Here is an 18,134-nt window from a genome sequence, read left to right as displayed (position 1 = left end):
GGGCCTATTAGGACTAAAGCCCAGCTCAAGTTGGGTGACCTCTACCTTATGAGAATATTTTCACTTGTTCCACTCAGTGTCATAGACATTCTCTGCTTAACCCTGAAGGCAGAACCAAGCTCAAATTTGATAAAAGGAAAACTTTCAGAACAATTAGACTCCTATGAGAAAGTGAGTTCTCTTTGGGGGTTCTGGCTCTGATCCTGGTGGAATTAGGCTTCTGTTGTTGAGAGATTCTGATAAATCAGTCTGCTCCTAATTCACAGTTAATAGGTAAGCATCTGGTATTGGGAAGGGAATGAGCATTTATTAGGCACTTACTATTTGCTAGATATTGCTAAGTGCTTTACATATATGTGTATATATACACATATACATACATATATGCACACACACATATATATGTATATATAAAAATCTCATTTCATTCTCAGGACAATATATATGTATATATGTGTGTATATATACATACATACACACACACATAAACTCTATGAGGTAAGTGCCATTTTGTGGATGAAGAATACAAGGCAGAGAGGTGTGTCTTGCCCAGGGTCACACAGCTAACAAAGTCAGATAAGAGGCAGCTAGGTGGCTCAGTGGATGGAGCATTGGACCTGGAGTCAGGAAGACCTGAGTTCAAATTTGAACTCAGATGCTTATTGGCTGTGTGATCCTGGTCAAGTCACTTAACTTTAATCCATTGGAGAAGAAAATGGCAAACCACTCTAGTATTCTTGCTAAGAAAACCCCAGGGACACTATTGGTGTGCTATGGTCCACAGGCATACATGGCTAAATGCTTGACATACATTACTTTTTTTTTTTGGGGGGGGGGTTATAAAGGAAACCAACTTTATTGGAACAAATGTAAATTATTATCTTCCAATCTCATGGATGCCCTAAAAAATCTTTCCATAGAACCCCCAGAGTAGAGGAAAATTATAAGCAATGCTGTGGATGTGTTTGCCATGGGGGTCAGAGAGTTCAGGAACCCCAATAACCAGAGTCCCTGGAAAGCAGTCTGGAATGAATTCATGGACTCAAGCATTCTCTAAGTAGGGGTGACAAAGATTTATTGTTAGGCAATAGGGCGGGCAAGAGTTCTTACGGAACGTTAAAGGGGTACAATTAAAGTTTATATAGGATAATCTATAGTGTAACAGTTGCCAAATATGCTAATTAGGTGAGTCGGGGTGGGATTAGGGAGGAGTTCTCAGGGAGTGGTCAGTTGTTGAAGGAACATGCACAGGGGGCTGCAAGGAGGTGTGGTTTTAGGCTTGAACCGTCACTAAATCTGCTGGTGGTCAGGGCTGACCAAGATGCCACCCATCAAAGCCGGCTTTGGCAAGATGGATGTTGGGGTATACTTATGTCCCAAGCCTAGGGCATACATGATGAGGGATTCAGGATGTGTAGAATGAGCTCGGGAGTCACTTATAGTCTGTGAAGCATTCATAGGTGCAGCTGGTTATCCTACCAAGGGGAGATAAACCTTTGGTTGGGGTTGGGTCATCAATGGTTGCTAGGCAGAGTACTGGCGTGGGGAGAAGCGGGCAGAGATAACGCTCTGAGGCTGGGGAGAGAGGTGACTTTACAAGCTGGGGTTTGCGCACAGGCACCCCAGCATGGTTACATGTATTATCTCCCTTGATTCCCACACAAACCCCGCAGGGGAGGTGCTAGTATTAACAGCCCCATTTTACAGTCACTCAGGTTTCCCTGACCCCTGGCCTAGCGCTGCCTCCACTGCGGCCCCCAGCTGTGCTCGGTACATCGCGTGCCCAGGTAGTGAAAAAGGGGCAGCCGGGGGTTCGGCGAGGTGAGGCCCCCCCCAAAACCTCGGTGACCCCCCCAGCCAGGGTAGAAAGCGGACACGCCCATGCTGGGCTTGTTTTCATTTCCTATGTTACAGGGCCAAGGAAAGCACCGAGGAGAGGGAGAGGAATGTATAGCCCCATTCTCACTCTTCACCCCTCCCCCCACCCCCGCAATTCCTATGCAGCCTCTCCGTGCCACCTGCGAATGACGTCATGACGCATCACGTGACGCGCGGCGCCGAGGGCACGTAGGCAGCGCTTCCTGCCGCGAGGCCAGCCCGCGCCTTGCGTTGACGTCAGAGGACGGGGAAAGAGCGCTGCCCCCGCAGCCATTTCTTTTCCCTCCCCTCTCTCCCGCCCTCCAACCCTCACCCAAGATGGGGCCTTGGCTTGTGGGCGCCTCCCTGTGGTTAGTTTGGGGCAGCTTCACATACGCGAGGGACAGAGTGGTGCCCTTCGACCAGAGTAAGTGCGGCCCCGCCCCTGCCCCCCCCCCTCCCCCCGCCTCTCTCCCCCTCCCCCTCCCCACCCCCAGGGGCGGGTCGCCCTCGTAGGCTCCCCAGTCACGTTTTACACATATTGATTTGGGTGCTGTTCACCCAGAAGAGTTCCCGGATCATTGTCCTCCTTCCGCCGGGGAACCTGAAGGCATCCTCCCTACTTTACAGAGTGGGGAACTGAAGAACGCAGCGCTACAGGGACACGCTGGGGTCACGCGATTAATGACGTGCCCTGCGTTAGGATTTGAACCCAGGTCTTCCTGACCCCGTGCTCTCTCCACCATTCCACAGCCCTCCAGTCATTTTGGGGATTGGTGATCTCATCAGTGTAGGAGCCCTCCCCATTCTATCATTTCTACTTGCCTCTTAGTCTGTGATTAGTTTGTTTGCTAAAACGAAAAGAGAAGAAATTTGGATCCGTTAATTATCATTTATTAACTGCCTGCTGTATGCCAGGTACTGTGCTTAGGCACCCACAGTCTGCGAACTACCCAGCCGCAGTCAGTGTAGGAACACACGAACAGAAAGGCGGTGGAGGGTAGGGAAGGTGGGGGAGGGTAGTTTGCTGACCCCAGAACACAGCAAAGCGAAAATACCTGTCCTCAAGGAGCTCAGTCCGTTGGGGGAGACAACATGCAAACAACTATGCACGAACAAGATATATGCAGGATAAATTGGAAATAATTAAGGGAAGGAAGAAACTAGCATTAATAGGGGATAACCAACTCTTTGGAAGGTATGGAAAGATTAAATAAGGACTGACTAATTTCCTAAATTAGAGAAACACTGACCAACAGGAGTCTTTTATTTTTAAGACCACAAATAAGCCAGTAGGAGATGAATTAAGAGCTGAGTTAAGAAAGTTATCTAGAGATCGCCTGAAAGGAAGACCAGCTGCTTGGCTGGGAGCCTGCTGGGGGCTGGTGAAAGCGTCATTTGGAAAGGCCCATTGGAAACGATCCGGACCCATGAGCTTGGGCTTTCCCAGCTTCATCTTTTCAGAAGGACCTAGTAGTTCTCTCCTTCCTTTCGTGGTTTGGAGGGAGAAACAGGGAAAAAGACAAATGTTGCAGCTATGTTGTTGTAAGAAGAGTTTTGATTAGATAGTGCAGACGACGATTGAGTGAGGAGCTGTTGGGGCTTGTCTGCGTTACCCAGAGAATTAACCCAAGGAGCTTCGAAGTGTTCTGGCTGAAGGGAACTGCATGTCACTCCAACTGTTAAAGTTGATTATGAGTTAAAATAGTTTGTCAGCAGCATCGTCCCTTTTAACGGGAGAGGAGTAGATTTGCCTGTCGGGAGAGAAGTCAGGACCAGAAGCAGAGCAGCTATCAGAGAAACAGCTTCAGAAAGTGAGGTGCAGATTGTTTTTGAAAGGACCTAAGATAAGGAATACGTCCAGAGTTGTTAGTTGCCCCCTAAACAGATAGGTTTACGTACTCGTGTGCCTCCCTGCTAGGTTCTTATAAGTATATGCTCACTCATAGACTCTACATGCACTGGTGAATGTGAATCGGGTTTATGTGTGCATTTGCCTTATTACTAAATAGATGTTTTATATTTAACAGCTAATGGTGTGGTGGTGACGATCTTTTGTAAATGGGAAGCACACTGGCAGGGTCTCAGGAACTACAGGGACAAATTGTAGGAGTGTATCCACTCCAAAAACAGGACTACCTTTAGGATCCTGGGAAAGTTTCAGTCATATCAGAATGGTAGGGATCCCTCTCTGGGAACTCCACTTCTGCCTTTGTGAGGGAAGTTTGGAGAGAATAAGCTAGCCCAGGAAGTACTTATACCGGGTAATTCAAGCCTTTCTTTAAAAAAAATTTGATATTTTTTCCCCCAAGTTACATGTAAAAACAAATTTTAACATTCAGTTTGAAAACTTTGATTTTCAAATTCTTTCCCTTCCTCCCTTTCTACCACTCTCACTGAGAAGGCAAGAAATTCGATATAGGTTATACATATGTAGTCATGCAAAACACTTCCATAATAGTCATGTTGTGAAAGAAAATATGGACCAAAAAAAATAACCTCGAGAAAAGTATGCTCTGATCAGTTGTTTCTCTGGGTATTGATAGCATTTTTCATCCTAAATCCTTCAGAGTTGTCTTGGATTATTGTATTGCTGAGAATAGCTATCATTCACAGATGATCAGTTTACTGTTACTTTGTACACAGTACATTTCACTTTGCATCAGTTCATGCAAGTCTCCAGGCTTCATTCAAGTCTTTCTTCTGATACTTGCTCCATATAGAAACTACTCAATGTGCTCTTATCTTTTTCTTTTCATGTCAAACAATTACAGCCCTCATAAATTTAGAGTCAGAAGGGGGTCTTAGAGATTGTTTAGGCCAACGCTCTCATTTTATACTTGAAGAAACCAAGGCTTATTGAGATTTTGATTTATAAGTAACCAAAAACCAAAACAGCCCTTGCCCTCAAGGAGCTCACGATCTAAAATGGTGAACAAGATGCAAATATGGGAAAACACTTATATACAGGATAAATGGGAAATAATCAACATTAAGGAGACACTAGAATTAAGAGGGATGAGAATGGTGACCTGAATTAAGACTCAGAATCTGAGAGTTCAAAAGAACTTCAGAACTAGTGCAAACTTTTCTTTCTAGCCATTGGGGGAGGTAGAGGTGGAGAAGAGGAGTTAGATTAATTTATGCATTGTAATATGTTGTCCCTCCTGTCCAATACCCAGAGAAAGAACTGAATACAGATCAGAGCATACTTTTCTACTTTCTCTACTTTTCTCGAGGTTATTTTTTTGGTCCATGTTTTCTTTCACAGCATGACTATTATGGAAATGTTTTGCATGACTACATATGTATAACCTATACTTATACTTGAAGTATAAAGGAAGCCAATTAGTGAAGTAATGCTTTAGCCCAAAGCACTAGTGTTAGCATTTTAGGCAGTGTGACAGACTGAAAAAGAAGGTATTTTGGGTGTGGGGAGTGTCAGGGGAACTTTATCAGTGCCCTTCTAATCACTGCATCCAGATCTACCCTCCATTCTGAGCATTTTCTCTGACTGTCCTCCATGCCTGGAACGCTCTCCCTTTTCATTTCTGCCTCCTGTCTTCCCTGACTTCCTTCAAGTCCTGGCTAAAATCCTACCTTCTACAGGTCACTGTTCTAATCCCTCTTAATTCTACTGCCTCCTTAATGTTGATTATTTCCCATTTTCCTGTATATATGTTTGTACATATTTGCATCTAGTCCCCTGTTTTAGATTGTGAGCTTCTTGAGGGCAAGGACTGTTTTGGTTTTTGGTTACTTATTTATCTATTGCCTTTCTTTGTATCCCCAGTATGTAGCACATAGTAGGCACTTAATGCTTATTGACTGAATGATCTACTTGCTATGCCTTGACCTATGCTATAGGGAGTTAGGTCAACAAGCATTAAGTGCTTACTGTGTGCCAGACTTCCAGCCCTCAAGTTGCCCATATTTTTGCCTCAAGAACGCCTACGTCCTTTTTCTTGTTGCTGAGAACCATGTTGGGACTTGTCTCTGAGGATTATTTTGGGAAAACTAAAAAAATATATATTTTCATAATCCTTTCAAATGCTTGTGAACTGCTAGTGATTCCCTGCATTACTGTTTACGCTGGACTTGTATGAAGAGTGGATTTGTTTGTCTTTCCACAAGCATCATCCTGATAGGTCTTGGAAGTATGTCCCTGGGAAAATCAAAGAATCATGTGTCCCCTAGGGGAATGTTTTTCATAGTCTTAGAGCATATCAGTAGGAGGCTTCTAAAAACAGACTCCTCAGATGTGAGAGGAGTCTGAGGGCACCTAAGCCAGTCCTGATAGATTTAGAGCTTGTAAGATACAGAGAGGTTGAGTAGGTCGACTGCCCAAAGTCACACAGGTAGTAACTAAGCATGGTAGCTGGATCCTTGGATTCCAGATTCAGCGTTCTGTTGTACTATACCATGCTGCCTCTCACCTTTCTTTGAATGGGAACCCCATCTTCAGCATCCCAGACAAGCATGATTCAGCTTGTGCTTCAAGACTTTCAAGAATGGGCAAGTCATTTCCTTATGAAAAGGCTCAACATGTATACAATTATTACATAGAAGATCTAGGTTCAAATCTTGTCTGCCACTTACTACTTGTGTGAGCTTTACCTCTCTGTGCCTCAGTTTCTTCATCTGTAAAAATGAGGAAGTTGGACTCAGTGACTTCTAAGATCCCTTTCAGCTCTACATTTATTAATCTATAATCCAGTGAGATATAAAGCAGACAATTAGAGATACAGAAGGGGAATTCAGGAGAGAGATGAGGGCAGGATGTGTAGATTTGGGAGTCATATACATAGAGATGATAATTCTCCAACCATAAGAGCTGATGAGATCACCAAAAGAAAGAGTATAGAGAAGAGGAGAAGACCCCAGGAGAGAGCCTTAATATATGCATACTCCTATGCATAGTTGGGGCAAGATATGAATGATGAACTTGCAAAGAAGACAGAGAAGGATTTGATCCAACAAGTAGGAAAAGAACCATTACAGAAAAACTGCATGAAAACCCAGGTAAGAGGAAGAGTCCATAAGGAGAGAGTAGTTAACAGGGTCACATGCTACAGAGAGGTCAAGAAGGATATGGGTTGAGAAAAGCTCATTGGATTTAGGAGTAAAAAGATTTCTGATGATCTTGAAGAGATAGCAATTTGAGTTGAGGTAGAGATGATTGTAAGAGTATAAGAATTGAGTGAGAAAGTAAAGGCAACCAGTCTAGATGGTCTGTTCTAGGATTTGGTTATGAATGAAAGGAGAACTACAGGATGATAGCTTGAGGTTGTAGGGTCAAGAAAAAGTTTCTTGTTATTTTTTAAAGGATAGAGACCTAGGCTTGTTTGTAGGCAGCAGAGAAGGAGCCAGTAGATAGGGGGAAAAGGTGACCAGGGATAAAGTGTCTTTTTTGCCAGGGGGGCAGGGGCGGAGGGGGAATCCAGATTTCTTAGTGCAAGAAAATTGAAGGCATGTGAGAAGAAGAGATGTCTAAGATGAGAAGAAATTTACTTAGGGTAGACCATAGGTCACAAAGGTCACAATGGAAGGGGAGGGCAGAGCAGAAGAGGTACATGGGTTAGGGTTAATGCTGAGGTTGACAGATGAGAGAGTACAGAATGATAGAATGAAAAGGATTTTGCTGAGGTGGGAGATGTCTCCATATCACAGGGATTAGGAGGGGAAAGATTGAAACTTGTTAGCCATACATAGGATGGGAATATAGAATCATTTGACTGGGACTTACATCCTGAACAGTCTTGTTTTAGCAAACGGCAATATCAGATTTGTTTAGGCATCTGGGTCAGAAAATACCTAATACCTAAAGGTTCCCAGGGGCCCAAGTTCTTCTTTTCCCCTATCCCTAGATGGTGTAGAGATGTTACATAATTGAAACCCCCTCTGGATCGAGAAAAATTACTTGAGGGGAGGGGAGAAAGGAGAGTACATTTCAAGTATGGGAAAAGTCCAGTGTAAAAGGAGAGACAGGGAGTGGAGCTTTGTGTGGGTGAATAACGGAGAGGAGGCCACTTGTCTGGACCCTGAAGTACAGGAAGGAAAGTAATCTAAACTTATATGAGAAAGATAGACTGGGGCCAGGTTGTGAATGGCTTTAAGAGCTGCACAGGGGAGTCTGTATTTTGTTCTAGAGGCAGCAGGGAGTGACCAGAGTTGACTGAGTGGGGAGTGACATAGTTGCATTCACAATGGAAAGAAAAACATTTGGGGAGTTGTGTGGAGAATGAATTGGAGTGGGGAGAGATGAAGATTAGCCAATCTTGATTGTTGCAGTAACTCAGGAATTAGGTAATAAGAATCTGAACTACAGTGGCATCTCTGTGAATGGAGAGGGGTTAGACTTGAGAGATGCTGTGGAGGTAGAAACTGCAAGATTTAGCAGCTGATTGGCTATGTGTAACAAGGGAATATGAAGAATTGAGGGTAAGAATGATTATGAACCTGTGAGACTGGAGGAATTGTATGCCTTTGACAAACATAGGGAAATAGAGAGCTGTAGCATTATTGTAGTGAGTTAGGGCAGAGGAGCCAAATATTCTGGGCCAGGCCTAGCTCAGGCCAGGCTAGCTATTCAGGCTCCAGAGTGGAGCACAATGAAAAACTGGTGGATCAAAAAAATTCAATGAAAATATATATTTTTTAGCAATAAGAGGTGAAAAAGAATACAATTACTAATTAAAATAGACTCTTCCATTTCACATACCTGTTTACCTTATACCTCCATGTGATTGGAAGGGCAGTGGGAATTCTGCTAAACCTTTAGTACACTAGCTTCTATTTTTATCTGGGATTTTTATTTCTCAGGCGATAAGGAAGCAGTGCCCTTTGTTCAAACTCTAGTTCTCTAAGCCAATCAAATCCTGTGGATGGCCTCCTTAACTTCTTAAAGGAAAGCCTCCTTTAATTATGTGACACAGGTACTGTTCCTACCACAGGCACCAATAAAACAATTCTTCTTATCAGATCTATATATATGACATCCTTTCATATATTTGAAAGGGGAGGAGGGAATAAGCCTTTATTAAATACTTCCTATGTGCCAGACACTGTGCTAAGAGCTTTATAAATATTATTGGTTTTGAGACAAACATTATCTCATTTGAAGACAGCTGGCAAATTTTCCTGCAAGTCATTTCTTTTCCAAACTCATCTGAGCACTCCATTTTATAGATGGGAAAACTAAGGTCCAGAGAGGAAAAGGAACTTGACCAAAGGCACATTGTTGGGATGTTTGCTGGGAAATTTGCCTGAACTTCAGAAATAAGGTTAATATTTGAGAAATATTGAGAAGAATTACACTACCATCCTGGTTTGTGGAGGCAGTGTTTACTGGGATATTTAAAAAGAAGGGCAGTTTCTGTTGCCATTGAATGTAAGCTGGTAACAACCCTGTTACATTTGGGTAGAATTACTTTAGCAGAGAAATTGACCCAAGTAAACCTTCTATGATTGGGCACACAACTGAACCTCTGTTGATAACTTGGTGAACCTCCCTTTACATGAGCATTTGTGTGCTTTCTACCAGTTTGTTGACCCAGTAGAAAGGCAGCTGATGTGTGTGTGTGTGTGTGTGTGTGTGTGTGTAGTTGTGTGTCTTTGCCTACCTCTTCAGGAATCATAGTTACTGTAGCAGTACTTGATATCTACCCCCCTCTTAGAGAAGGGCTAATCTGCAGTACAGTGTAATAAAACCATCAGAGCATCTGCTCATTCAACAACTCTCCATCTGCCAAGGCCCCTGCATCTGCTATGTTATTGCTGGTTTTATTAAAGTGGTTATTTGTGCCTAGTAAACTAAGGGAGTTATTTTTGTTCTTATTTCTTTGGTTTCATACTTGTGGGCGAAGGCATAATCTGCACGATCTCTCTGGACCTTGGTTTTGGGGGTTGAAGAAGTAAGGAATTCAGATTGTCTTAGAAAAGATATAGTTCACTGTTCTACTTCTAGCAATTCATACTGAAATGTAGAATAGGAATCTTTCCCCTTAAAATGGAGTATCTCAAGGTTGTATAGTAGGCCCTTTCTACAGTCTTGAAATGATCTCAACCAAAGCTTCAAATATCACTGTTGTGTTGATGATTCATAAATCTGGCTCAACCTCATTTCTCCTTGTAGTGCCAGTGCAACAGCACCTATGATCATGATAAAGACTGTGACTATAAATATCGCATGATGTTTGATCGCAAAATATACCAAACTCTCCAGATAGATGACAGAAGTGACACATTTATTTAGACACCAGAAAGCCAAATCCCTAATCCAGTAAGCTGATTCCATCATAATAGTAAAGAAATTAACAATAATAACAGTGAGAGCCACAGCATACTTTAGCCTTCCCATAAACCAATACAAGATCAATATTTACTCACAAGCCACTCTATCTCCTTGCCTGAACCTCCTCTCTCTCCCACTATCTCTCTGGCTCTGATTCTGCACTTCCTGTGGGCTGTTTCCCTTCAGCAAACTCCTCCCACCGCAGGCTCCATGTGACTACATTCAGCCTACTAGGGGGCAGAGTTTACTTTCAGAGCAGGGGAGGTCTTCAAATTACCCCTAGGTCTATAAGGGGCAGGGAAGATCTTCAAATTCCCAATTCCATTACACTCCTCTGAGCTACAGCCCCATATTTCCAACTGCCTGCAAGTACATGAAACTCAACATGTCCAAAACTGAAGTTATCATCCTTCCTCTTCCTGCCAGCTTCTCTGTTTCTGCTGGTAATACCATTATTCTCCCAAACATTGACAAGATCTCAGAGTTATCTTTTATTTTTCTTCCTTTCTTATCTCTTTTATCTAGTCATTTGCCAAGTCTTTTGGATTCTACCTTTTCAATATTTCTCATGTCTTCTATTTTCCACTTCTACTGTAGCAGAGACAGTAAAGGGGTCAGTCAATGGTTCAGAAAGAAATTATAGGGGACTCTTTGCTTGCACTAGGTATAACTGGCACTGATTGACAACTCTCTTGCCTATACACAGTTCTGGGTCACAGTTTCAGGGTGGAGAATAGCACTAGGGGTTGGTCACAAGGGAGCAGGGACTCTGATGGCAGTTCCAAGGCAATGAGAGCACTAATACTTGTGGCTGCAGAGTACTAGGGGCCCTTCCTCTGTAAAGACAAGAGCGAAGACCAGGAAAGTAGTGATCATACTTCTCCCAAGCTCACACCACTTTGGAAACACCAAAAATGTGTAGACCTCCCACAACTAGCTCTGAAAATAGCAGCACACTTTTTGTGCCTATAGCTTGGGATAGTTCCTCCCCACTCCAAGGTGAGCAGAGCCCAACTTCACCATAAATTTCAGAGTCAAGAAATAGGCTGGGAAATGAGCAGACAACAACAACAAGAAAAAGAACCTGACCATAAAAAACTACTACAGTGACAGGGAAGACCAAGACATACACTCAGAGGAAGACAACAATGTGAAAACAGCTACAAAGACACCTCAAAGAAAAATACTAATTGGACCCAAGACCAACAGAAGAGTGAAGGAAAAAGGTAAGAGTGGTAGAGGAAAAACTGGGAAAAGAAATGAGAGTGATACAAGAAAATTCTGAGAAAAGAATTAATAGCTTAGTTAAAGAAGCACAAAAAATAATGGTAAGAGGCATAAAAATTCATTGAAGAAAAGAACTCATTAAAAAGAAGAATAGGCCAAATGAAAGAGTAATCACATCATCAGAAAGAGTACTCATAAATAAAATTAATCTTTACATTCCTATATGGAAAGATAAATGTAACTCCTAAGAACTTTATCCACCATATTAGGTAAGTTAAAAGGAGTTTACATAGACAGAAGGCAAGAATGTGAGTTGATTATGTTGGAACGATTTCCAGAAAGAATGAAGGGGTGAGATGAGGGATTGTAATGCGAATGTAAATTTTAAAGATCTTCCCTGCCCCTAGGCTAAAGTGCACCTGAAGCCTGGGGTGGGAGGCTCGTTTTTCAGTAGATACTTTTTGATTGGCCAGTGGGTCAATAAGGTTGTTACATTCTCTGAGCCAGGAGAAGGCTATATAAGCCCTGATGTGTAGCTTTGTTTTGGGACTCACTTTGAGAAGTGTTCTGTGATTTGATCTGAATTCTGGGAAGTCATTGTCCAGAGCCCCCCCGGCTTTGAAAAAACCCAGATGTTGAAACCCAGATGTTGACTGAGTATGGATGTAATGGTTGCACAGTTTGGAAAGCTGTCTACTTGATCTGTTTCTGTCTTGATAATACTGTCTGTATATTCTGAAGTTCGGGTGCTGACCTTTTTCCCCTGAACGAGGTAAACGATACATATTTGACTGATTAAAGTAAGCTTGTTAACCCATTTTGAGTTGCTTTCCTTTAACAAAGCAGATCCAAGAACCTGTGGTAGCAGCAAACCCTGAGGATGCCGGGGTGCTTGCTGCTACAGGGATGCACTGGGAGAATTTTCTCACATAAAAGAAGCACTCAAGGAAGAGCTTTTAAAGTGGAGAGGAATAAAGTGGGGGGTAGGCGATTCTCGAGCCTCTCAAACTCATCGTGGAGGTAATAGCCAGGGTTGATAATGTCTTTTTTGTGGCCTATGCTTAGAAAAGGAAACAGAAAGGCAAAACAATGCAATCAGGAACTTAAGGTTCAGAAATTTCCTTTTCAGGATTGCTTGCAAAAAGCACAGACACTGTATATACTTCTCTGAGTTCCATTTTCTGTTCCTTGTCTGGCTGGGGGTGAGGGTAGAGGGTTGGTGGAGGGCATAAAGTGAGGCCTTGTTGCATTCTTATCTGAAATATGAAGGAAGAGAAAGCATGTAGAAAGAAAAAGAGTGTAAAAGGTTTTACATTTTTATAGACCACAGAAGGGACAGCTTCTCTAAGAGTCTCTCCTCCTGAGCCTCAGTCGTCAGGAGGCAGCCCTATTCTCTGAAGGCTAATCATTAAGGTGTCAGTACATAAGTCTACATTCACATAAGTGAAATGTGCCCTTCAGATACTTGCCAACAAATTCATACTGTGTAATTCTCATTAAATTTGTTGGGAGGAATTCATCAAATTGATCAGGAGCTATCATATGGGCTAATATCACAGAAAAGGAAAGTAACAAATATTGGAGAGGATATGGGAAAATTGGGAAACTAATGCACTGTTGGTATCATGAACTGATCCATTCTGGAGAGCAGTTTGGAACTATGCCCGCATACCCTGTAATCTGGCAATATCACTTCTAGGGCTATATCCCAAAGAGATCATAAAAAAGGAGAAAGGACCTACATGTATAAAAATATTTATAGTAGCTCTTTTTGTGGTGGTACAGACTTGGAAATTGAGGGAATGCCTATCAGTTGGGGAATGGTTGAACAAGTTGTGGTATATGAATATGATGGAATACTATTGTGGTATAAGAAATAATGAGCAGGCAGATTTCAGAAAAACCTGGAAAGACTTTACATGAACTGATGCAAAATGGAATGAGCAGAACCAGGAGACCATTGTACATAGTACAGCAACATTACACAGTGATTAGCTATGAATGAATTAGCTCTTCTCAGCAATACAGTCATCCAACGCAATTCCAAAGGACTCATGATGGAAAATGCTATTCACCTCCAGAGAAAGAACTGATGGAGTCTGAAGGCAGATCAAAGCATACTATTTTCACTTTATTTGGGTGGGTGGGTGGGGTTTTCCTTTTGGTCTGTTTCTTTTTTCACAACATGACTAATATGGAAATGTGTTTTACATGATTGAACATATATAATATATATCAAATTGTTTACCATTTTAGGGAGGGGGAAAGGAGGGAGGGAGAAAAAAAATAAAAAAATGAATGTTAAAAATTGTAATTACATATAATTGGGGAAAAAAAACTCCCCTCAATCAGTGTTGTAGTTGTTGTTCAGTCATTTTACTCCTTGTGACCCCATTCGGGTTTTTTTGGCAAAGGCAGTAGAGTAGTTTGGCATTTCCTTCTCCAGCTTATTTTACAGATGAGGAAACTGAGGCAAACACGGTTAAGTGATTTGCCCAGCATCATGCAGCTAATAAGTATCTGAGGCCACATTTGAACTCAGGTCTTCCTGACTCCAGTCCCAGTACTCTATATCCACTGTTGCCATCTAGCTGCTCAACTTTCTGTTACATAACACTAAAAGGAAACCAAACTCTTGAGTAATTACCAAAGGGGCTTAGAACTGCACTAAGACTTTTGGGACACCTTGTATTTTACTGATGCTCTTTTTCTTCACATAACAGTCTTTTCCCACCCCAACTCCAACTTGAACTCTCCCTTGTGACAAAGAATTACAATTAATTTTAAAAAACAACCTGATAAAGAATCCATATCTGACAGTGTATACAGTATTCTGCCCTAATGGACTCTCACTACTCTGATGGATGATGTATATTTCATTTTCTCTTCTCTAGATCTTCATTAATTTTTCATCACTCAGAAACACTGAATAATTATAATTACTCATTTTAGCCCCAGAAAACATAATAAAATGTTACCTTTCAATAGAAAGGGGGAGACTACTGGTATATAATGTGGTATCCTATTACAATGCAGTCACTATGTTCCCTGATTTTACTTAATATTTTTTAGTTTGTTACACGGAAGTACTCATTTTAGGGGAATGAGAAGTGGGAGCGTATCTGGAAATGATTGTAATATAAAAACAAAAGATAGCACAAATTAAGAAAAACAACAACATCCTGCCTCCCATCTCTCCTCTCCAATTTGTCCTTTACACTCAGACCTAAGAGATCTTTTTTTTTTTTAAGCAATTGGGTTTAAGTAACTTGCTCAAGGTTACACGGCCAGTTATTTTGTGTGGGTGCTAAGTATCTGAGTCCAGAACTGATTCAGGTCTCCAAAGAGCAGGCCAGCCCTCTTACTCACTGTGCCACCTGGCCACCCAGTAAGAGAGCTTTCTAATATTTGATTATCTTAATATCTGTTACCTACTGAATAAAGTATACTAATATTCAAAGCCATTCAGCATCAGACTCCAACTATATTTCCTTTTGCTTTCTTTCATGAATTCTATGTTCCAACCAAACTGAACTATCATTTCCCAAGTGAAAATGGTCTCTCCCTCCTAAAATGTCATGGCACTTTTCTAGACCTATTCTTGTCAGTGTTACACTCATGCATTATGGATATATATTTACATGTCATAATCTCCAGTTAGATTGTAAACTCTTTGAAAGAAGGGTCTGTGCCATATTTATCTTTCTCTGGTACTTAAGACAGACTAGGCACTTAATAAATGTTTGAATTGAATTGTCAGCAATCTGTGAATCGGAGGACTTTTTTTTTTTAAACTTCAAGTCTACTCTTTGCTGTGTGACAACCTCAATGAGTTTTTGTTTCTCCATTTTTTTTTTAAGCAATTGGGGTCAAGTAACTTGCTCAAGGTTACACAGCCAGTTATTTCTGGGTGTGGTATTGAGTATCTGAGCCTGGGATTCGATCTCCAGGTCATCCCAACACTGGAGCCGGTGCTCTTACTTGCTGTGCTACCTGGCTGCCCCTCTTTCTCCATTTTTAAAATGGGGAAAATAGGGGGCGGCTAGGTGGTGCAGTGAGTAAAGCACAGGCCCGGTGTCAGGAGGACTTCACTTTGGTTCTGGCCTCAGACACTTATTACCCACACAAAAACACTAGCCCTGTAACCTTGGGCAAGTTACTTAACCCCAATTGCTCTCCAAAATAAAATAAAAAAATAAAATGGGGATAATAGTTTCTGCCACCCCAGGGCTCATGAAGTTCTAATGAGAGAATGAGTTAGAAAGTATATTGAAATTGGAAAATATTTTGGAATTAATTTGACAAGGTTTCTTTTGCTATCGTTGTGGACAAGATGAAGAGATACAATGATAATATAGTTGGGTACATTCTGGAGTCAAAGAGTATATTGATGGGGGTCAATGTCAACTTAGAAGGAAATCTTTAGTGGACATTTCTATATGTGTCTTGGATGAAGGCATGAATTTTGTGCTTATTAAATTTATATATCCTATAAAGGTGTCAGGATAGCAAAATTATGACAGAGTCAGGATCAAAAAAGATCTGAAAAGAACTGAATTGAATAAGGTAAATTTTAATTGGAATTATTGTAAAATTCTTTGTTCTCGTTTTAAAAAATCCCTTTTACAATATTGTAAGTGATGAGGAAGGATATAAAGGATGGCTGGACAGCTATTTGTGTGATAATGATGTATTTTAGTGGATTGTAATCTCCATATAAGTCAGTATTGTGATTTGATGGTCAAAAAAGCTTGTGTTTCTGGTTATGTTAAGAGAGGCAGAGAATCTAGAATTCTCTAGAATTCTATTTTCTAGAATCTAGAGAAAAAAAGAGTTAATAGTTCTGCTGGACTCTACCCTGGTCAGATTTCATCTGAAGCAGTAAGTTTAGTTCAGGTGCCACATTTTAGAGATGACATTGACATGGAACTTAGCCAGAATAGTTTTATCCGAATAATGAGGGGACTAGATGATGCTATTATTGAAGATCAATTGAGGGAACTGGGGAGTAGTCTGCAGAAGAAAACATTTGGAGTAGGACATGATAGAGGTCTTCAAATATTTTAAGGGCTAACGTATGAAGAGCTATTTGATTTTATCTGCTTAGCCTCAGAGGGCAGAGGTAGGAACAATGGGTGGTAGCTGCAGAAAGGTTAACTTAGCCTTGATAGAAGTAAAAACTTCAGTTTAGAACTATTCTAAAGGGAAATAGACTGTCTCAGGAGGTAGTGAGTTCTTCCTCACTCTGCTGAAGTTCTTTAAGTGGGTGCTAGATGACCACTTGATAGGGATTTTTTTAGTTTATCATTTAAAATTTTTTTAAAATAAGTTTTTGTTGCTTCTTATTTTTTACATAGTTTCCACCAGTATTACTTTCTCTACCTTCAAGTAAGCCATCCCATATAACAAATAGTTTAATTTTTTAAAGAAAAAAGGGAAAGAAAAAGAATAGGAAAAAGTCAGCACAACCAATCAATACATTGAAAAAATCTGAAAAGATGAGCAGTGGGTAACACACTTCAGCAAAGGAGTGAGCTGTGGGTATCCTTTTATTTTTCTTCTTTTGAGAACTACTTAATCTTTATCATTTTGTTACATTCACTTTTGATTTTGTATGTGTGTTTGTTCTTTCCATTGTCATAGTCATAATGCATATCATTGTTGTTGTTTTTAAATTAAATTTTTTTTTTTTGCATTTTAAGTTCCAAACTGTCTCCCTCTCTCCTTCCCCATCCTGTACTAGAGAAGGCCACCAATTGACACAGATACTTGTTATTTATTATTATTTTTCCTAGCTCAATAAAATATATTTTTGGTAATTTAATTAGGATGGCATTGAATAAGTAGACTAGGTAGAATTGTAATTTTTTATTAATTGACTCTGATCACCCATGAATATTTTTCCAATTATTTAAATCTGACTTAATTTGTATAAAAAGTGTTTTATTTTTTTTTAATTTTAATTTTTTTAAGCAATTGGTGTTAAGCAACTAGCTCAAGGTTACACGGCCAGTTATTTTGTGTGGGTGCCAAGTATCTGAGGCCTGAACGGAGGATATCCTGGGTCTCCCGAAGCCAAGGCCACGCTCTTACTCACTGCGCCACCTGGCTACCTCAAAAGAATTGGCATCAAGGGCAAGCTATTACTCTAAAGGTCCCTATCAGACAGAAATTCGGTTCTCCATGAGGCTCTATTTTTTTTTCTTAGCTTTTTGGAGGGCAATTGGGGTCAACTGACTTGCCCAAGGTCACATGGCTAGTTTTTTTTAATTTTCCAATCTTTTATTTTTCTTCTCATTTTTTTACATTCTTTTTTTAAAATGCTTTATTAACTTCTGATTTACATCATTCATTTCCGCCAGATTTTGAGTTACAATTTTTCTCCCACCCATCCCCCCAAACAGCAGTCCCACAGGATATCCCCACCTCCAATCTTCTCTCTCCCATATTTTCTCCCATACCCATTTCGACTTTTCCAGTGGATCTCTATGCCTCAGTGCCTGTATATCTTATTTCTTAATTACATGTAAGATAGTATTAATAATAGTATATATATATATATATATATATATATATATATACACACACACACACACACACACACACACACATATATATATATATATATATATATTTGAATATTTGATTTTAAAACTTTCAATTCCAGATTCATTCCCTTTACCCCCTGCCACCCACCCCCACTGGGGAGACAAGCAGTTCAGTATAGGTTGTACATGTGCGGCTAATGCAAAACAAT

The 18,134-nt window shown here is 40.8% G+C and overlaps 1 protein-coding gene across 1 annotated transcript in view; it reads left to right on the top strand.

Annotated features, from left to right (window-relative positions):
* The first annotated feature begins 2,121 nt into the window (after nucleotides 1-2,121).
* LOC138164637 (transmembrane protease serine 12-like) overlaps nucleotides 2,122-18,134 on the top strand; it is a 77,056-nt gene continuing 61,043 nt past the window's right edge. The window contains exon 1 of the mRNA XM_069092553.1: nucleotides 2,122-2,284. Coding sequence (XP_068948654.1) covers nucleotides 2,197-2,284 — 88 coding nt within the window. The 5' untranslated portion in view covers nucleotides 2,122-2,196. The remainder of the gene's footprint in view (nucleotides 2,285-18,134) is intronic.

This window comes from Petaurus breviceps, unplaced genomic scaffold, assembly GCF_028583685.1.
Source record: "Petaurus breviceps papuanus isolate PSGF00001 unplaced genomic scaffold, PetGlider_PUasm1.0 191, whole genome shotgun sequence".
Lineage (NCBI taxonomy): Eukaryota > Metazoa > Chordata > Mammalia > Diprotodontia > Petauridae > Petaurus > Petaurus breviceps.
Note: the sequence above shows the minus strand (reverse complement) of the source record. Positions and strands in the feature narration are given on the sequence as shown.